We start from the raw sequence: 22,534 nt of genomic DNA, 5'->3' as shown, positions 1-22,534 counted from the left end.
TATATGTAGGGACCTCTGTTGCCAGCAGGCTGAGGGAAGTGATCCTTCTTCCCTTCTACTCAGTGCTGGTGGGGTCACACCTGGAGTGTGAAGAAGGGAAGAATTCAAGGTAATTGGCCCCTCCTTGTCAAGGCACCAGAGATCTGCCACAGAGACAAGCAGCTGCCACATAACGTGGTGCACGACACCAATTTATTCATGTGAAGGACCATGGTAGCTTATGGTGGAAGAAACTGGGGGTAGAGGGGACTGTTGCAGAGCACAGCCAGGCATGTTCACATTAGGTAGGCTGTGATTCCAGGGTCTGAGCTGTTATTTTTTGGTGATTCCAGTCTCACTGAGTAAGCAAAGGGCACGACCTGCACTTCTGGATAAGGAGATGAAGCCTGAGTTTACTCTTAAAGGAAGACAAGATGGATCGTAGCACAGGAAGAAAACAGGAGTGCAGAGACCATAGTATAGAAGAGGGGAAGCCTGCTTAGAGGACTCACTTCTTGTGGTTACACATGCACATGGGTTTGTAATGAGGACCAAAGAACTCATCAGTGTTAAAATACTGCAAGCCTTTCTTGTCATGGTTTTTGCCTAACCCAGTTAATTCTGAAGGTAAGCAGGTCTCCTCCTTTCTGAACCAGAATAAACTGAGAATGTCTGGGGAAATATAAAGTTACAGAGCCCTACAAGGAATCAAGTATTTATTTAGAGTCAAAACACTGTCTTCATATTTGGTATCTGTAACGTTAGGTGAAGACAGCATGGTGCTGCTGAAATCCACAGACCTGCCACAGCGGAACTGGGGACACACACACCATGGAGAGCAAGTGTGTAACTTGATACAGATGCTGGAAGAGGGGTGTTAGTGAATGATGCTCCTTTTTAGCCAGTTCTTGAGACAGTATCTCAGTATCAGTCATTCATCTTATTTCTACCAGTCTGAAGTATACCAGAACTTGTCTGCATTTTTAATCGACTTCTAACAAAATAACGCCAACCTGATTTTCTTACTATCCGTCAGTTACCATCTGTAACTATTTAGCACAATGACCTGTCAAATAAATTAAAACCCAGCCGTATCTTTTCCATAAGCTGCTATGTCCCCCCAGAAGAAATAGTATCCCGGCCAACTGCCAGGAAAGACAAGGCAGTGCTCGTCTCAGTGAGCTCTGTTACTGGCTGTCACTTTTCTTCCTTCCTAGAGGAAGCTCCAGCAATTCACTGAAGCTGGCCAAGCCAGATCCCTGGCTTCCATCCTGATTAATCCCATACCTACTTCCTTCCCTATAATCATAAATCTTAAGACATTTTCAAGGAAGAGCAACAGCTTTCCTATCCCACCCTCACCCCCTCCAAACTCATGACCATAGGGAAAAAAATGTAGGAATACTGATGTGAGGAGTCAAGAGAGCAGTAGGCTCAAGGGCACCAGATGTAATATTTAGGGGAGAGGGAGGAGAACAGGGTTAGCATCTGACAGGGCCAGACAAAGGCAAGGGGGTTTCATTTAAACCTCCCCTGCTCTCTGCCGTAACCATGCTCAGATTCTTGACAAGACAGGACTTAACTGGAAATGGAATTTTCTTCAAATAATTCATTGCAGCCAAGATGCAAAATTTGTGAGATACAGTGTCACAAGGCTTTATCAGCATTGTAAAATTCAAAGATCTGGCATGAACAAAGACAGCCAGAAAATAACAAACAAGGAAAAACACTGAACTAACCTGTTGGCTCTGCTGAGAGCTCTGCCAAAAGTACAGAAGTCAGCCTAAAAGGTCTCTGTAGTGGTATTTACAGTTTTTTACTACCCTTGGGAACATGGCAGGGCAACCTAAAGCCTTGGAGAATTTAGCCATGCACAACCAATAAACATATTGTTTTCCTAAAAAATTCACATACCTGAAGACAGCAATTTTAAAGGTGTAAGCAACATACCATTATTATAAACTTGCTCCTACGTTTTCTCAGGTATCTGCCCTTTACAGTACAAATGGTTTTTAAGGACATCAATGTGATGGTGCTTGTTTACTGCAGAACGAAATGTTTCTCCTGTAGAAACAAGCAAGAAGCTGGAAATGATACATCTTCACTGTAAGACAAGTTCTGGTAGCGCTTAAAAGGAAAAAGCGATGGCCTGCTCGACCATATGAAAACAGAAACAGACAGTGAAAACTCAACTTCAGACCTTTACCCTTTGTGGCCTCCTTCACTGATACCACCAGTGCCAGGCAATTAGAAAGATCAGATAAACAAGCCCAAGAAGAAATCAGGATGTGGACTCAAACTGTGCAGTTTGATTGTGACACATCTGTTACCTCGCTGAGATGGCAGTGCATTTTGTAGATTAGATAAAGTGGAGTTCAAAGACTGAAACACAGTCGGTATCTGCAATGGGCAAGACATTATTTCTGTAACTAGGAAGCAGGTGATAGACCAGTGCAAAACTGGTGTCTTACAACAGTAATCTGAATACAACTTGAGACCACAGTATTAAAAATCCCAGTAGTGCACAGGATGCCACATCACCAGAGCAAAACGCCTCCGAGATGCTCGCGTATGACTAGAGGAAACCCCACTCACCACTTTCCGAATACAATTCTTGGACAGAAGAGCATCTCAGGACCTGTCTCCACACCTGACAGACACAAATGACGTCTGTCTCTATCTTGTCCTGCACCATATTCAACCTATGAAAATAGCAATGATTTAAAGTAACAGCACCTACTCGACAGGATTTATGGAATACATCAAAGATGTGAGTTGTAAAAGCTGGGCCTGTGGGTAGCGGTGGTAATTCACACGCATGCAGTAACTCTTATTTGGCAAGAGCAGAATGCCTTCGAGGAATTAAAAGTATCACACAACTGTTTCATGGGATTACAGAACTACGATTGTCACAAAACTCATGCTTGATATGCAAACATACAAGTGGCAGAATTGAAGAACTTTAATACACAGCTTTATACAATCCTGTCTTTAAGGTAATTTTGTATAATTTTGTGGAGTTCTTTGGTGGCCAGTTTGCAGCAGAGCTTGTATGAACAGTACACAAGAAATGCAAACTCATTCCAAGTCATAGTTTTTAAATGATCCATAATCCGGGAGCTTGATGGAGGGAAGGAGGAAGCTACGCTCCAAAGGGAGAGACCATGCTGCACCACGGTGTATTTTGTTCCTTAGTCACACTACAAGAACACAGGGTGCCTCTAAGCAACCTGCATTTTGAACTGCTGCTTTTGACAGTGGATTTTAAGTGAACCCATTCCCACGTTCGAGTCAGAACAGGCAGACCAGAGGCACTGCGAGTTACACTGGAGAAGATGGACATCTGCAACAAGCCTGCATTCACGTGGCAATTTATCCAGCAGTCTTAGGCAAACTCTTGTAAAGCTTTTATCTTCTACACAGAAAAGCTTCACCTGTGCCAGGCAGAAACTCTTTTCTTCCTTATTTCTGGACAACTTCTGTGGTCCCAGAAACTTTTTAATTATAAAAAGAATGAATTCACAAACTCCATGAGGTTGCTCACTGAGAATCTGTGATCACAGCTCCCTATCAAGCAGAAAGTTATCAGTGCTGACTCAAAGATGCAACAATGAAGAAAACAAGTTCAAGAAAGTTTAAGTACAATCAAACTTGAGTATCAGTCAAGGGTAAAAAGAAAGAGAAGGAAACTGTGATCAGCGAGTCAAAGTGAAATCTTATCCAGTTTCAGGTTACAATACGTGCAAAATACAGCACAGGCAATTGGGGGAGCATGGGGTGGGGGGAGAAGCTCATATCTGCAATTGAAGCCGTACCATTTGTGGCATTTCTAAACCCAGTAATGTCTCTATTCTCCAAGAACCTCAAATGTTCATGACAGGAAGGTCCAGTGAATTATGTACGAAGGAAGTCTAAAAGAATAAACATGAACTTATCTGAAAAGTTTTCTTGTGTATATTGGTAAAAAGATGACACCAAACTGTTACCCCAGTTAAACAAATTTCCAGCTGTCAGTTCAGCAACTGGCAACTAAGCCAAGGCAAACAGAAAGCAAAAAGTCTGTGTTTAACTGCCTTCAGCTTTGCAAAGACATTGTAATTATTCGGAATAATAGTAATTATTCCGAAACTATTACAGAAAAAATAAATCTGTAAGATTATATTATCTACAACATGCTACCTTAAATACCCCATTGACCAAAAGCTGCATCTACAGAAGCTGTGGCTGCCCCCTCCCTGGAAGTGTTCAAGGATGGATGAGGCTTTAGGCAACCTGGTGTAGAGGAAGGTGTCCCTGCCTATGGCAGGGGGGTTGGAACTGGATGATCTTTGAGGTCCCTTCCAACCCAAACCATTCTATGATCATAAAGCAGCTCTGTGGAATTAAGTCTCATTTTTGAATTTTCAAATTTTCTTCTGGTTTCTGGCTTGTCTAAACATGCAGGAGTATTACTGTTCAAATTTCTTATGAAAACTGAGTTGTCCCCAGGTCACTCAAGGCAACTTCAGGTCACTGCACAGGGTAGATTTCCATCAGTATGTGCTCCCGGATGGAAGCAGCAGTTAGCTCAGACATGATGCAACTGTTTCAGGAACATACCTGTTATCTTCAAAGAGGACTCACCTAGCCTAAGGAGTCATGGCAAAATTGTCTCCTACCTTTTAAGTCTACAGATACTTGCTCTGGTGGAATGTATTTCTCTTTGCTATTCCCCATGTAGAAAGTTCTTTACTGGTCTCTTACAACTCAGCTAATTATTACCACGTTAAGTATCAGTCTTGCATATCATAATTTCCATTTTCCTGACTGTACTCACAGCATTTGAAGCTGTAGGAGGCGATTCTGAATGACACCAGAACTACTTTCTAAAAGATCTGGTACATTTTCAGGGCTACACAAAGCAAAAGCTTGCACACCGCTGCTGTCTCGCCACTTCTCTGCTCTGCAGCATGCACACGTATTTTCCGTCTTCAGCACTGTCACATTTGAAGCTGCTTGACCCAGAACTGAAGACTCAAAAGCTCAATGAATTTACTATTCATGCTGACCCGTTTTCTTTCTCTAGGTGTTAAGGGGACAGATTGCTCCATGGGATACTAAAAAACCCAGTAGTGTACTAGTATGTCTCCAGGCACGTTGCCTGAAGCACTCATCACATTTATTAAGTTTGCAGTTAATATCTTTGCCTGTTTTGAGATCATGAAGATTCAAGTATGTTTGAATGTGACGCAAACTTGACATTAAAAGGTGTTTTTTTTTTTTTTAAAGAGACAAGAATAACTTTTGAACGCACTTTAGCTACTTCAGGTGTCTGATCCTGATGCAGTATTTAACCTTTTCACCCTGACTTACTTCCATTTTTAAAAGCCAGTGACATGATTCATGCACCATATTCCTTGCATTTTGAGAAGCCTACAGCTTAGAGAAAGAAAATGACAGGAAAAGATACGCAATGAGCTACACTTCTCCTGCTTGTTGTATGATTTTTGATCCAACTTTTATTTCAAGAATGCCCAAATAACTTGAAGTGTAGTGTGAAGATGCCATTTCTGTCCAGTTTTTAGACAGCCTTATTCCTTCCTGCACCCAGCCGATGTTCATGTCTATTTTAAACAATATTTCCCAAAGTTTTCTCCACTTCCTTTCCACTGCTACTTTTCGAATCACAGTATAAAACCCAAAACACCCCAACAAAACCCAAGTGCTCAATGAATAATATGCTGTGATTGCTGATTGCTCATTAGCATCCTCACAGAGACTGGGAAATACTGCTCACAGTGGAAACACACTCTGGGCCTCATGGTGTATCCAGAACTACAGCAAGAAATGAGACACAGAAAACAAGAAACAGATCTTAAAATATAAGATTACTATTCTGGTGAATCTTCCAGCTAGGTTTTATTCGTTATCAAAAAAGCTAAGCAGGGAACCCAAAATGTGCACTGACACTTGCATGTGACAACTCTCTTGAAAGTCCAGCAACACTCTTCAAACACTTATGCTGTGCCATACATTCTCAGAACCACCTTCTTCCTTTAGAGGGAAAGGTAATTAGGATTTTCTCGTCCCTAAGTGGCAAGTGCTTTCTGCCTGTACTAATTATAATTCTTTCAAGTCTGAAAAAAGCACACAGAATATTGTAAAATAAAATGTAATACTTTACTTTTCTGTATCTATACTGTTTCATCAGTCTGATAAATTATCTACAAATGCATAAAACTTAAGCAACATTGTCCAATGCACTCAGAATGGTCCCAAATTCAATTACAAGTAAACCACATTAAAGATTTACTGTACAGTAAATAAATGGGTGAAAAACTGTAATTTATTGAAACTCATAACTCAAAAAATATAAGATGCTGTAGTGTACAATATGTTACACAAAGCACCCTAGGGTGCACATTCAAGTCAAGTAATAACTCCATCGCCCCCCAAACCCTGGTACCCTAGTACTTGTTCCATATACAATCATGCACATTTACTCTTCAAGAGGAAGCCCCCAGTATTCTGATGTGTTAAATAGCACCAAAATCAACATAGTCCATTGAAAAAAAATGGGGAGCTAAATTAACTTGGCCAATACTTGTGACAGATATTATACATTCATGGAATTAATCAAACTAACCTAAACAGTGTGTACTGTAACAATTACTGTTCTAATTTGAAGTTCTCCCCATGTAGCAGTAGCAGAGGCAATCTGCTCTAAGCAAAACTACTTACGTACTTCCTACACAAAGCTCATCTGCCTTTTTTGTTGGAAATAAGTCTATGAGGGGTGTGGAAAACTTGGATCTTTCAAGAACAACTACTGGTCTTAAGTAATGAAGCTGTTTTAAGGCAAGGTCTCCACAGTCTGTTAGTGCCTTGTCCAAGATGGCCCTCAAATTTTCTAAAGAAGGGGCAGATGACGATTCTGACAGCAAGGGCTGGATTTCTGTTAGCTGCCCATTATTATTTGGGGTTATAATGACATTTTTGTCATTTACAAAGTCGTTTACTGGTGTATTCCTGTGACTGTCTCCCTCTTTTTGCAAGGTTTTATCTACTGGCAACTGCTCAGGAGATTCCCACTCTACTACCTCATCAAAATCATCATCGTCATCATCTTTTCCCTCACTTTCCTGAATAAATTTTAAAAATGAAGACTCAAACCCCATTGGTTTATATGTCTTTAAATCGAATGGCTTGGATACTGGAGGCTTCTGAAATTTGTCTTTTGTAGCACAAAGCACATTTCTTTTTGCACTTTGATTAACTGCACTATGTTGACATCCTTCCGGGTCTTTCTCTCTTGGCAACTCTAATTGTAAACTGGAGAAATAAGAGCTATTCTCTCTTTCACTATTGTCAGGAAAATCTTCAGTTTTACACGTAACTGTCTCCCTGATGTTATGCTCTTCTAAACAGGTGTTCTTTGAACTGTGGTTGCACTTTAAAGTGCCTGAATACGTAAAGGCACTCGCATCAAAACTCACACTACTCGATGGGCACCTTTTTTGGTCTTCATTGCTCACATCTTGAGGGTCACAGTCCGTATTTGCAACAAGAGGTTTTTCGCCTTCCTGTGCGCACTCTGGATTAGCCGATTTATCCTCTTCAACTTTTACGCCTTTTTTATCCAAGTCTGCACCTGTGTCAGAGCAGGACTGTTTTTCAGTCATTATGCCACACTTCACACAAACAACAAGTTTCTGAATGCGCTGCTCTATGTACATATTGGTCATCTGGTGGGTACGCTTGTAATGCCTCACTATGCTGCTTTCCAGTTTGACGACCGACAAACATCCCTGAACCATGCAAGGGTACTGGGTCTGGTTAGACTTCTCTTTGCACATTTGTAGGGCTTCCTCTTTTGTTTTGAAGTTCATCAAATGTTTTTCTCTACTTCTGCTAACTCTTTTCGATTTTAACTGCTTGCCATTCTGCTTGCTCACGCCAAAACTGTCTTTCAAATAACTTTGTTCCTTTTTGTCTTTATCTTGATTATCTTCCTCCTCCTTCCGATTTCCGAAGAGACTATCGTAATATTCACTATGTCGGAAATATACATGTTGAGAGTAGTGACTGTAATTCGTGAAAATTCGATCACAGCCATTAAGGTCACAATGGATTTCGAAATCTTTGTTTAATTTTTCTTCACTGTCATGTTCGTCTATTAGGTGCTGTTTAAGCTTATCAAAGGTATAAAATACAGCAGGGCACTGGGCTTGGTTACAAGCAAACCTTGCAGATTCAGCTTCAGAAAGCAGTTTTTGATCCTCTAATTGTGCATTGTGGAAGTCACTACAATGCTTAGCAAGAGCTTTAGAACATAAAAAACGCTTATCACACTCTTTGTAATTGCATGCAAATATTTTCTTACATTTGACAAGTTCCCTTTTTGTTCTTGCTTTGTCTTTTTCTAAGCAGAGCTGTTCCTTATTGTATTGGTGAACAGTTCTATAATGGCGAATCAAACCTTTCTGGTTGGTAAATGCCGAGTTGCAACTTTTATGTATACAATGAAATGGTTTGTGGTACTTATGCAATATGTAACATAAGTTTCCTTTAGCAACCGTTCTTTTGCTTCCTCTTCCCTGTCTTGCTTCCAGTTCTTCCCTATGACTGTCCAGAGTAGCTATGTTAGACGTTTTTCTTGTTACGTTACTGTCTGTCTCTTCACTGGACTCTAAATCTGTCTCAGAACTACAGTCTTCCTTTTTAGGACGACACAGCTGTTCGGCGTGGTCTGAACGTTCAATGAATTCCATGTTGGTTGCACAGGCAGGTGTTGGAACAGTGCTATTTTTGTGCATGTCATCTGTACATAAACCGACATGATCGAATTTTTCATTAGAACATCCCTTGTGAGCCACTCTCTCACAGCCAATTTGATGTTTGTTTCTATAGTGAATTCTAAGGTGTGTTTTTCTTGTAAACGATCTTTGGCAAATATGACACTTAAATGGTGAGTACCGATGCTGGAACATGTTTAACTGAAGAACCATTTCCTTTGAATAGTTATGCTTTTTAACATAATGCATTAAGAGAGCTTCCCTGGTCACAAACTCACATGTACATCCTTGACATTCACAGAAAAATGGCTTAGCTGCCAGCTGAGTAAGGTACTGGCTGGGTAAATGATCTTGTTGCTTTTGAAGCTGAAATTGTGAGGTAGTTTCATCTGACTCAGGGCACTTGGCATCTCTAGATGAACAGGACCGTAAAGAGCCCAAAAAAGCTTTGTGTCTTGAAGAATTCTGAATGCTTGAATTTTTTAAGCTTAGATGTTTCAAGCCTAACATTAGTTCCAACATGTTATCTTCAATATTTGATTCTTTCGAACTGTCATAAAAAGATGTTTCTGGGGAAGAAGGACAAGTTTCTTCCTTCAGGCCATTGCTTCCTTTACCACCTGCAGTACAATACAAGCTTTCTGGAGAGTCAGCATTTGTATCTGAATTATGACCTAACTCTGCGTTAATGTCTGTAGGGGACTTACTGTCCCGAGTGTCACTCAGCAGATCAAGAAAGTCTTTAGTTTTCATCTCCATATTTTTTTTACCTTTAAAGTTATACGGATGGGCCCTGCGAAGGTGTTTTTGCATACTTCTGGAATTTTTGTGTGTGGAACAGCAGCCTTCAAAACCACAGGAAAGGTTTTTTTCATCAAAGCAAACTGCCACATTGGAACACTGTTGTTTCACATCTGCTGGATGGAAGACTCCTTCCTGGGACACAAGAAAACCTCGAACTGATTGATTGTGAGCCATTGTTTCAATCAGTAGAGGAGACACCTGGCCTTGGTTTACTGCAGCATCTGCACTGTGGTCCCCACAATGAAGACTGCAATTACTTTCACTGTCTAGATCTTCACTGTCAGAGACAGCTTCTTCCTTAATCTGTGGAATTTCCTGAGAGCCTGAGGGATCCATGTTACCATTTAGACTGGAATTTTCAGATTGTTCAAGCAGCTGAGACTCTGGAAGATAACCACATTTGTCTTTTGAAATCGACTCTTCAAGTTTTAGTGTTTGCTTCACTTGCCCATTGGACACTTCAGTATTGTGCACTGCAAGGTGATTCTGAAATTCAGTTTTTGAATAATAAAACTTTTTGCAACCAAAGAAGTTGCAGGTGTACGATGCATCTCTGAAGTGCTGTGCCTCATGATGGTAAAGTTGCCCTAAGTCACTGAAAACAATATTACAGCCATTTAACTCACATTTGTAACGAAGATCGTCGTGTGTTTGTTTGTGGTTGAGAAGCTCATTAACTGACCCAAACCTAGCATAACAATCCATCGACACACACATATACGGCTGAGGCCCACAGTGCACGCGTTCGTGCTCCCGCAAATGAAAGGATGTCATGAAGTGTCGGCGACAGAAAGCACACTTCTCTCTCCTGTTTTTCATATCCAAGTAGTGTTTTGCATTCTCATCATTGTTTTGGTGTTCGGCTTTCAGATGTACACTTAAGTACTTAAACTGTTTAAATACTCTAGAACAATCCGTGCCGGGACATGGATAGATGTCTCTGTCTTGTAGCTGGCAATTTTCCAGTTGGCTAAACGTGACATACCCATGGGTGTCATTTTCGAAGTCTTCAGGCAGCTGTGGCTGATGTGACTTTTCCTGATACGCTGAGGGTGGGCTGCTGGAAGCTGTTATCTTTTGTGGTGATCTCTCTTTTTTCAGTATTAATTTCTTTTTAGGTCTGTGCGTTCTACTAGGTGGCATTTTAACATGCTCCATTACATGTGGTACAAAAATCTCCTTTCTCTTGAACTTTTTTGTACACACTGGACATGTATAAACACCATCTTCCATATGCATCTTAGAATGATGCAGTATTCTAGCTTCTATACACTCTCTTTTGCAGAGCACACAAAAAAACTTGTATTGAAGCCATCTCTGGTATCTTTCTGAAGAACCAATTGGTTTTTTTACTCTTGCTTTTTCTTTAGGGTGGTTTATCGTGTCTTTTCCATCATAGTATTTATGTTCTTTTGTCTCGTCATAGTCACTAAAGAAAGTTTCTAACATGTCGGTTTCATTGATTGACATATTACAACTTGCATCATCCTCAGAATCAGAAGCTACTCTCCCTAACAGTTTAAGGCAATGTCGCTTTAAAGTCTTCCAGTCCCAAAATTCAGGATCAAATGGCCAATACGCTTTTAAAGCTAACAGCAGCTCACAACGGAGTGAATTTGGAACCACTGCATTTTCTTCATCAAATTTTTGATCTGGTTGCATATAGAGCTCTTCCAACACATTAAATCCACTCAAAGTTGGCTCAAGTAAAAATTCTGTGAGCTGACAAGCTCTTCTAACTTCAAGGTCTTCTGGTAAAAGGCATGCGATTGTTTTACATACTGATGTCTTCATTTCATCGCTTCCGTTTGATCTGATCTGAAGGGCTCTCACACACAACAAAACAGACACAGCAAGTCCTGCTTCTTCTGCCTGTTTAAAAAACAAACAGCCACAAAACAAACGTTACTTTTCTTTGGTAAGTACATTCTCTCTAGAACTGTTCTATGAAAAAAATGTGCAATGAGAGCACCCCATAGACTACAGCCCATTCAGATGTAGTCAGGCTTCTGAAGCAAAGCGCCCGAGTCACAGAGCATTCCCTAAAAAGCTGTAATTTATTTTATGTGAGGAACCTTGCCTTCTTTTCAAGCGAGGGGAGCCACTTCACATTTAGCGCACTCTGTGGAGGAGTCACACAAACTAGCTCAGGCATTAGATGTTGCAAAACGTCTTTCTAACTCCTCTGTCTCTTCGTTGAGTGACTCTCAATCATAACTAAGTCAGACGTCTAAAAGAGAATGGTGTAAATCTCCCACGTACATTTCTCCTGCCGCGTCCACACAGGATATCAATTCAGAACACGTGGTACTGCGTAGTAAGGAAACTAATGTAAATTCACACCCTGAAATAACATAACCTTCAACAGCATACGCCGTACAGCAGCAGAAATGATTCCTGATGAAGGTAACTGGCATTTCACTTTCAAACATTTTCTGAAGAGTCTTTGCAGCTTTGAGGTGCTGCTCAATAGCATCAGGTAGACATCTACAAATATTATTTGCATGTTGATTTAAAAAAAATCATATATTCCAAATTCTACATGGACGAAATTGAAAGTCAGCCTGTTCCAAAAGCATATTTTTCAGCATAAACTATCTGAATGTATGACATAACCATTTAGTCACCATTAGTAAAGGTAAGTAACAGCAAAGATATTCAGGAATAGTGCAGAGAGATGACATGTGGCTAACACAACCTCATCCTGACTAGCTCAGATGGTGAAGATCCAAAAGAGCTAAGAAAAGTTAAAAGAATTAGCAAGCGCTTATACTCACTGTGCACTGCCTATTGGAAGTCGTGCAATACTTTAATTTGATCACAGTCTTAATTTGCTAGGCAGCAATAAAAAGGCTATTTTCCCAGAAGAAATTTGAGTATGGTTTAGCAGGAAGCACAGAAAGAACTGGTACACAGTTAACTGTGTTATGCTTTATATATAAAGTGCACATTCACACACGTTTTGAAAGTCGAAATAGGCCAACTTTAGAGAAACTAGGAGCAAACAGTGCTCAGTGCAATCACTGCCAGAATTCATCTTTGCCAAATTAGAGTTCTGGACTCTCCTCTACAATCTGTCAAAACGACAATTGTGTAACTTTTCTGATCTCTACTTTTGACTCTAAACCAGGGCTCTGATACTCGCTCTTATCAAATCACACTTGATAATTCATTCGGTTCACAGGATTGACTCTAGTCCCGGAAGGAGACTCCCTTGCAAACAAACCTGAAGCTGGAGAGAAATTTAATTGAAAAAAGGAAGCCTGTCTGTTTTATCTGTAATCCATTTGATGCCTTAACTCTGAATTAACTCACGTCCATATAAGAACGCAAAAAGATGAGCAAATTTGAGTGTGTACTGTTAACCAAAACATTCACGAAACCGAAGTTCATGAGGCAAATTCTACTCTACATGTGCAAAATTATGATGTTTTCCAGGAAGAAATATCTGAAAACTTTTTGGAAACAGTGACATTCCTAAGAGAAAACCCTACATCATCTAATTTAAGGTACATTATCCGTGTAATACTGTTATTGTAACAGTTAAAATCCTATTATTGTCAGCTAGCTTGTTCTTCCTCGATTGAAGTGTACCTGATTCATTTTCATTTGTAATTGCCCTCCACGAATCTATTCTCATATAGTGACTAGACACAGGAAATTTCGGTCTCACCAATTCCAAGGGTCAGAGTAGCCATCAAAGGAAGACAGAAACATCCTATTGAGCAACTACCCAGATAGTTCAATTAAAGTCTTTCCATTACTCCTCAAACAGAGCTTACGAGTTTATAAAAATTGCTGTTGAGCACTTCTTGAACCTTTCTGCAACTTTCTAAAGATAGACATCAGAATAGAAGGCAAAATTCCAGATGTATTGTATCATGTCTTGAGGAAAATGCATTTTGTCAGAATACAAAAATATGAGACATTTCAGCCAAGTTTCCACCTCTTAGAGACGCTGCAGAATATTGTTGCTGTGCCTCACTTCTAAACAGGCATCAGATCAAAACAGTTATGCTTTGTTTGCAAAAATACTGTCATACTGTACTTTCTGAGTAACAAACAAACCATTACCCATTGATTGAAGGTCACTTCAATGTGTCAATCTGACACAAAACTACAATGGCAGGCATTTTTCAGAAATTTTTATTGGTAAATTATTAGGCACTTAATCAGAAATTATGAATAATGAAATAAGCTATACTTCATATAATTTCAGTAGAATTAAGAAAACAATAAATTTATGTAAACAGTTCTGGCTGTGTCCAAAGACTCTGAACTGCAGCTTACTTACTTCAGACTGTATCACTCTTATCAAGAAAAACAAATGCTGTAGTGTCTTGGCAATGATGCCAAACTGACGACATCTCTCCAAAAAGGAATCTAAAGAAGGATCTATTCTTCTCTGCAATTTGCTCCAGAAAAGCGTCAGTTCCCTGCAAAGAGTTGAAAGCAGAATGTAAGCATGTTGCAGATATACACAGTTTGTCCAGAGTTTACACACTCTAGTCCAGAGCTGACGCCACAACAATTTAAGTGCTATTTAAACCAGCACACGCTTCAATCAGGTCTCCATCTCTGAGAGATGCTGAAGGGAACTGTTACCTTACTCCTAAACAAACATGAGATCAAAACACAGTATGCCTCCTGTTATTTAATGGGGAGAGACATTGGCATTGGGATTCATCTCACTTAATGCAGGCATCTATAGCTGCACAGACTTCCTTTCTAGGCAAGAAAAAACCCTCACACTTGCAGAGACTTAACTTTTCACACAGAAACTTAAAATAGGTAAGATGAATCATAACATAAAGTATCCACTTCTCTCCCACCAGGCGAGTAGCTTAGATGTTGACACCTGCATTCAAATGATGTAACTGCCACTCGGTGCTTTAAAAGATACGTCGGACAGAACATGCTTTGTAAAGTGCTACGTAAAGGATATGTAAAGCTGAGGACTTTGTCTACTGTCTTTGAGCAGTTATGCACGTTACTGCTCATACCATTTGAGTATACAGCGGTTCTGTTAAACAATTTATTATAACCAAGGCAATACAGCCATGGAGTGATGCAATCCGTCACTTTGTGTTGCTTTGACATCACAATGAGTGTCACAGAAATGGAAAAGTAGCAGAGTGATAGGACCTATATCTTTTGTATCACTTGAAAAAAGTTTTTCTTCTGTTCCTTTAGCAGAGCAAACTTCACCTTTGCTAACTTAACCACTCTGTGCACCAAATTATACATATAGGTTTCTAGATGCAAGGTCAGTCATAGCCTTTAGAACCAAAACCCAAGAAAACACACTTAGGCAAAGTTTACACTCAATATCGGCAAGGTTTTTCCTTTGAATTACTGGAATCCTACTCCTGAACCCTAAGCCAAGTGAAAGAGAATGAGGCCTTGTTATGGATCTGACCTGGGATACGTTTATGGCACAAAAATGGACAACATGTACTGGTAACAGGGTTTTTTTTGGGTTTTGTTCGGGTTTTTTTGTTTAAAGGCCTAGAAATGCAATTAACAGCCTTTCATAGTCAGAAAGACAGCTGAAAAGCTAGATAGGCCTATAAGAAATTAATAAACAAGCAGTATTATTCAAGACAGTTCAATTTTAAATCTTAAAACATAACTGGAGGGGAATAAAAGGTAGACACCCAGAATATCAGCAACTTTTTCTACTGCCCTTTAGCCCCAAGAAGCTGGCAAAATGTAAAATTTAACTGAACATCAAAATGACTAACATGGAAGAATTGTATGAAGGGAAGCTTAAGCAAGAAAGGCACAGAAAAAAATAGATATAGTATTAAAAAAAAAATTAAGTCAGCATCACCACAACAGAAACAAAAAAAGCTTGAATGATAGTTTACCAAGACATCAGTCATTTTGTATACCTATTCTGTACATTTACATAGTTGGGAGCTGGAAGAATAGTGAGAGAAGGGCTTCCCTCTGGATAATCCCTTATTCCTAAGAGTTTCTGGCAGAACAAAAAGTTTTCAGTGTCTGCCTGTTCTCCTTCTCATCCCAACCTTTCTTTGTGCAAAGGTAAAGTACGCTGTTGGAAGGGTTCCTCGCAGATGGTGATGCATAAACATTCCTCAGATAATCTTCACAAATAGGGAAAGGCAAGAAAGAACAACTCTTGAGTATTCGGGCAATTTTCAAAACTAATGTGAGACAGTGCAGAGAACAGAAAGGGCTCCAGACAGACAGATATCCAGTAATATTTAGAAGTCAACAAAAAAATCTTACTAGCATATCAGATCGGAGAGAAGTCTTTCAAAGTTGTGCTTAGCTACAGTTCATACTTAATGGCACTTGTTTTATGAGATGACATTATTTTATGGACTGATGAACTGTCTGACTCCTTGGGGACCAAGCCAACCAGCCAGCTCAGAACTACTGCCAAGAGCAGCACTACTTCTTAGATAAAGCTCCAAACACAGCAGACACCTCCTGTCTTAAAAGTAGCATTACACATTATTTTATGATTATTAGTAACAATCATTGTAAAATCTTCCGATTTTGGAGAGGAATAACATATGCAAACCTAAGTTTGCTTTCATCTTCAGCTGTGAAATGAAGCTTCACACCAACAGCACTAATTCACATGCAAATATGGTTTACTAATCTTCTCTTGGAGGTACAGACGTGAAGCTACAGGGCGAGCTGAGCTAAGCTAATGAAATAGCTTAAGCCTCTCCAAATATGCAAGAAAATAATGAGGTTTGTGCTGGGTTTGTGCCATCAGATGCTACAGTAGTGAAGACAGGAGGGAAGGGAGGCAGATTTTCTCTTCCTAGACTAAGAACTATGTTACAGGTGGAGAGACTTAACAGTTTACAACTTCCAGAAGCACTAGTGTTGCACTTCTTTCCTGGTACTCATCTGACCACGTGGTAAAATAATCAAGCATTAATCTGTAGAAAGCTATAGAGTTCTGGCTGGGATAGATCAATACGCTCACTACAGGTCAGACGGGCCCAGAGACAGAACAACAGACAAGGCAGACTCTTGCAGCTAGCACCACAACATGGCAAGAATCTATCTTCTGTATTATGGCAGTGGCAAATGGTTAGGAGTGGCTAAAAGTATGAGTACGGCACCAAAGCTTCATCATCATCCACTATGTAAGACACTCATCCATGCGAACAGAGTCTCAGAAGCACCCTCACTTTCACCTGCTGTCCATGGCTGTCAATAGGTCTTTTCATTTGTCTAAACCAACCATAAAGCCATAGAATAGCAGGTTGGAAGGGACCTCAAGGATTATCTGCTCCAATCTTTCTTGGAAAAAGGACGGTCTAGAGAAGATGGCCCAGCACTCTGTCCAGCCGAATTTTAAAAGTGTCCAATGCTGGCGAATCCACCACCTCTCTGGGGAGATTGTTCCAATGGCTGATTGTTCTCACTGTGAAAAATTCTCCTCGTGTCCAATCGGAATCTTGCCACTAGTAACTTGTACCCAGGACGCCTCATCTTTTCCCTGTGACTCCTTGTAAAAAGGGAGTCTCCATACTCTTCGTAGCCACCCTTTAAATACTGGAACACGATGATAAGGTCTCCCCTAAGCTTTCTTTTCTCAAGACTGAACAAACCCAGTCCTCTCAGCCTTTCCTCTTATGGCAGGCTTCCCAGTCCTTTGATCATCTTTGTGGCCCTTTCCTGGACCCTCTCCAGCCTGTCCACATCTCTTTTGTATAGTGGGGACCAAAACTGAACACAGGTGTGGCCTGACAAGTGCTGAGTAGAGTGGCATAATGACTTCTTTACCTCTGCTGGTGATGCTCTTGTTGATGCAACCCAGCATCTTGTTGCCGCAACCCAGCATCTTGTTGCCTTTCTTTGCTGCAGCAGCACAGTGTTCACTCATACCGAGCTTTTTGTCCACCAGGAGCTCCAGGTCTCTTCTTTCCACAGAGCTGCTTCCCAGCCAGTTAGAGCCCAGCCTGTGCTGCACTCTGGATTATGTTTTCCCACATGCAAGACCTTACACTTAATTCTTGTTGAAAGTCATAAGGTTCTTGTTGAACTTCGTAAGGTTCTTGTTAGCCCACTCTTCCAGCCTATCCAGGTCTTCCTGCAGGGTGGCTCTCCATTCTGAAGTGTTCACTTCCCCACTCAGTTTGGTATCAACAACAAACTCCATCAGGATACACTTAATCCCATCATCCAGATGACTTATTTAGATATTAAACAGTGTTGGGCTCAGTATTGATCTCTGGGGGACCCTATTTATGACAGGTTGCCAGTTTGAAAAGGAGCCATTTACCACCACCCTCTGGGTGCAGCCTGTCAGCCAGTTCCCCACCCACCACGCAGACCACTTTTCTAGACTGTAACGTACCAGTTTTTGTAGGAGGAGGCTATGGGAAACCATATCAAAAGATTGGAGAAATTCAGGTAGACAATGTCCACCACTTGCCTCACACCAACCGAGCAGGTTACTTTGCCACAGAAGGCATCACGTTTGTCAGTCGCAAATTGTCTTTGGTGAACCCGTGCTGGCTTTTCCCAATCGTGTACTTCATTTGACTCGCCACGGCCCCCAGGAGGATTCATTCCGTAACTTTCCCAGGGACTGAAGGAAGACTGACGGGCCTATAATTTCCTGCATCCTCCTTTAAGCCCTTCTTGTAGATGTGGGTGACGTTAGCCCTCTTCCAGCCTTCTGAGACACCCCTCGATCTCCATGACTTCTCGAATATTATCGAGAGCGGCCTCGCAACTACATAGCCAGATCTCTTGGCACCCTCGGGTGGATACTGTCAGGGCCCATCAATTGTAGGGGTGAAGCTCCTGTAACAGCTCACATACCAACTCCTCCTTCACTGACAGTGGGTCTGTGTCTGCATCCATGTGGGGTTTTTTTCCCAAGGCCTGGGGCCCAAAAGTGCTGGTAAAGACAGAGATGAAGACAGTGCTGAGAACCTCTGCCTCTTCAGCACTGTTGGTGACTAATTCACCTCTCCTTTTTAACAGCAGGCCAATATTTTCCTTCTGTTTCTGCTTATTGTGTACATATCTGAAGAACCCCTTTTTATGGTTTTTGATATCTCTGGCCAATTTTAATTTGAGTTGAGCTTTTGCTTTTCTAACTGCATCTCTGCCCTTGTAGTTTTCAATGAGTATATGTTTACTTCTCCATCTCTGGTACTCTTCTCTCTCGGTTTTGAGCACACTCAAAGCTCACAGATAAGCCAAGGGGGGTCTCTTGCTCTGCCTGCTTCCCTTACCTTTAAAGGGGATGAACTCTTTTTGTGCTTCCAGGATAGGTTTCTCGAAAAATTCTCAGCATCTGTAAGCTCCTTTATCCTCCATGGAAGCTTTCCCTGGAATCCCTTCCAACTGAGCTCTGAGTGAGACGAAGTTTGCTCTTCTGAAATCTAAACCTTTTGTCTTAGCACTAATCTTCAGTGTGCTCAGCAGGATCCCAAACTCCACAAGTATGGCACCAAACCAGAATACTTTCAATCTGGACCACTTATGCTGGTTCATGTTGACACTGCATAAAGCAAGATACGGAGCAGAATAGTGGGAATGGGTGGCTGGCAGCAAGTTGGTTTGAACTGGATAACACTGCTTGCTTATAAGCAGTCTGTCTGTTTAAGACCAGCCAGGAGCTAGCAGAAAAGGTTTCATCAATGCACTGCTACTCTAGAAAGCAAGAAGGAAGTGATCCTGAAAATGCTGCAGGAAACAATTTTATTTAAGCATCCTACAGATCAGTGGAACACTTCCAAGCACATATGCTAGGGCTGGTCTGTTGAACTGAATTCGTAACAGCACAAAGCGAAGCAGACCTGCAAACAATACTGTACCAGAGGGTCTCTGATCTTCTTACTCCCTGCTTTCCTGTCAAAAGATCTTCAGTAAATGTTTTAGTCACCACTCTGTTCTGGTCTATCGAATTACATAATGCAACAGAAGTACACTAGGAAAACTGATTAAAGCTTAAATGATTTACTTGAAACACCATTATGCAGGTTTATGATTAAATACACACAACAAAAATCTACATTTTATTAGCAGTCAAAATCCAAAGGTGTTAATGACACTGCTAGAAAAATTGTAAGCAGAGTCTAAATAATCAGTAGATCATGCACCATAGAGTAAAACTGACTTTCAACTATAATCCTGTCTTTCTGAGCCAGACAGGACCTTCTTTGAAGTGAATTAAGCAATTGCTGCCCCTTAAAAAAAGCAGTTGGTCACAGAAAAGAATATGTCTCAGTTTATGCATTCAGTTTAACTAAGTATTTTAAGTGTATATTTATGCTGTACTTAAGCCAATATAATGGCTAGTAAGCTACCTCTAGCATGTGATTCCTCCACATTAGTTTTAACTGTAGGATTAGGCTAAATATGGATATTGCAGCAAGTCCATCTTAACATTTCCTGTCCTCCAGCCAGCTCTGACACTCGTCTCGCTTTTGACTGAGCTCAGTTGACTAATGCAGAGAAAGCGACATTATTTTACCTCTTTTCCAGGGTACTGATTCAAGTCAGCTCTGCAATGATTTGAACGATTGCCACAGTTTGTATGGAACAGAGGCTGCCTCGTTTTTGTGAGCCATAATATCCGCTACATCTGTAATGTGTAATCTCACACCTCATCAGTTAAGCAGGCTGATCTGACAAAAGTAATCCTCCAAATTAAAAGTTTTACATCATACCAGCCACTTGAATTCATCTACCTTGTGGCTAAATCATCACTAGATCTGCATCTGCCACAAGGAAAGTAGGTGGAGGTCAAATAAAAAAAGGCCACTCCATCAAACGCTCTATGAGAGCCTTGGCTGCAGTGATCATGAAATGGTGGAATTCAAGATTCTTAGGGCAGCAAGGAGGGTGCACAGCAGGCTCACTACCCTGGATTTCAGGGGAGCAGACTTTGGCCTCTTCAGGGATCTCCTCGCTAGAGTACAATGGGATGAAGCCCTGAAGGGAAGAGGGGCACAAGAAAGCTGGTTAATATTCAAGGATCACCTGCTCCAAGCTCAGGAGCGGTGCATCCCAACAAAGAGAAAGTCTGGTAGGAACACCAGAAGGCCTGCGTGGATGAACAAGGAGCTCCTGGACCAGCTCGGGAACAAAAGGAAGGCCTATAGAGGGTGGAATCAAGGACAGGTAGCCTGGGAAGAATACAGAGAAATTGTCTGAGCAACCAGAGATCAGGTTAGGAAAGCCAAAGCCCTGATAGAGTTAAATCTGGCCAGGGACATCAAGGGCAACAAGAAAAACTTCTATAGATATGTCAGTGATAAAAAGAGATCTAGGGAAAACGTAGGCCTCTCCAGAAGGAAACGGGGGACCTGGTTACCCGGGATATGGAGAAGGCTGAGGTTCTCAATGCCTTCTTTGCCTCAGTCTTCACTGGCAAGAACTCCAGCTGCACAGCCCAAGTCACAGAAGGCAAAGGCAGGGACTGGGAGAATGAAGAACAGCCCACTGTAGGAGAATCACAGAATGGTTTGGGTTGGAAGGGACCTCAAAGATCATCTAGTTCCAACCCCCCTGCCATGGGCAGGGAAACCCTCCACTACACCAGGTTGCCCAAAGCCTCATCTAACCTGGCCTTGAACACTTCCAGTTCCTGACACTCATTAGTCAGGAGAAAAACATAGGTTAGAGTCACAGGATCTGAAAGTTTCACTCAAGTTCTAACTAGTTTCAGTTCAGACCTTCTACTGCAAGCAAAAAGTTGTCACAAAAGAGAGATGTTATTCTGTAACAATAAATGCTACATCAATGAAATCCATTCTCCAGTCCCAATAGTTCAAAAGTCTCAGCTACACATGAAGTCCAGCTCTCGTCTTTTGCACCCTAGGGATGCAGCTTTTAGATATAACTGCCTAACAAGTCTCCTTGGACAACAGTGAATCATTTAGTACACCCTGAAAGAATGTTAGCAGTTCTTGGTTTGTTTATGGGGTTTTGGTTTTTTCTTTTAAATGAGACCATGAGATGAACTTCAGCCTCATATCTCTTTGGACATGGCTCTAATCTAATCATTAATGACACATTTCAGTAATAAAAAAACCAGCCAGCCTCTAGAACTTCCAAGCATGGAGGACTTGAGTCTTCCACAAGTTCATTTCTCTCTACAAGGTATGCTTTTGCTCAAAAAGGTATTTCTGGTCCGAAACAGAAGCAACATGCAAATACTTCTGGCCTTTCTGTACAGATGACTGGACCAGGCTAAACTATCAATCATCCTGCTGCCACTTCAGTGCTATGAAACTTCTCTTATTAGCTTAAAACGTGGAGCGATTAAACGAACAATGCAACAGCTGATGGAATCCACATTCCCAATATATACTTCAGGTGTCTGGTAACGTACAGCTTTATCCAGATCAGCACTTAAACAGGAGAAAACTATGCATTTAGCCATGCCTCGAGAAATTAAAGCCCTCTTTGTAAGGGGCAGAAAACAGCTTCCCTGCTTTGGGTCTACCAGTTTGTCACTGCTGAAATGGAGATGCAAAAAGTTTCCTATCTCCAGCCAGTTAAGAGGGCAGAAAAGTCTTACAGTCACAAACTGGCCAAGATCCAATACTACAATTCTCAGAGTAAAAGAAATTAAAAAAATATAAAAAGGCTCTTGGGGGATGGGAGAAGCAGGGAGGATGGGATAGGAAGTTACAGGATGCTGCTTGTGCACATTCCTGCTACATACATCTCTGTGGAAGGAGTGAAAAGAGGCATCCAGCTCTCCCAGGACTAAGCACTCAAGAGAGAAGAGCCAAATTACAACACTCCATGGAAACAGAAAGCTCAGAGGTTTAATTATCAACCCAGAAAGCACTGATCCAGCACCATTCAAAGCACTACCATATTGCTGAAGCATGACTGTTAATACCAACAACATGAGTGCTGTTTCATTTTTAAATTATTTAAATACTACTTTTGTCTGACTAGCTGCTCTGTTACAGTAGCAAGATGAGTTATTTATTTTGTCACAAATTATCTAA

At 41.0% G+C, this 22,534-nt stretch overlaps 1 protein-coding gene across 1 annotated transcript in view; it reads right to left on the bottom strand.

The window, feature by feature from the left end:
* Positions 1-5,819: 5,819 nt before the first annotated feature.
* The window catches only part of RLF (RLF zinc finger), a 64,778-nt gene continuing 48,063 nt past the window's right edge, over positions 5,820-22,534 (bottom strand). The window contains exons 7-8 of the mRNA XM_086626056.1: positions 13,852-13,993; positions 5,820-11,429 (exon numbers count right to left, since the gene is read on the bottom strand). Of these exons, the coding sequence (XP_086482182.1) occupies positions 6,696-11,429; positions 13,852-13,993 (4,876 nt within the window). The 3' untranslated portion in view covers positions 5,820-6,695. The remainder of the gene's footprint in view (positions 11,430-13,851; positions 13,994-22,534) is intronic.

The sequence above is a fragment of the Tauraco erythrolophus genome, chromosome 24 (genome assembly GCF_009769465.1).
Source record: "Tauraco erythrolophus isolate bTauEry1 chromosome 24, bTauEry1.pri, whole genome shotgun sequence".
Lineage (NCBI taxonomy): Eukaryota > Metazoa > Chordata > Aves > Musophagiformes > Musophagidae > Tauraco > Tauraco erythrolophus.
Note: the sequence above shows the minus strand (reverse complement) of the source record. Positions and strands in the feature narration are given on the sequence as shown.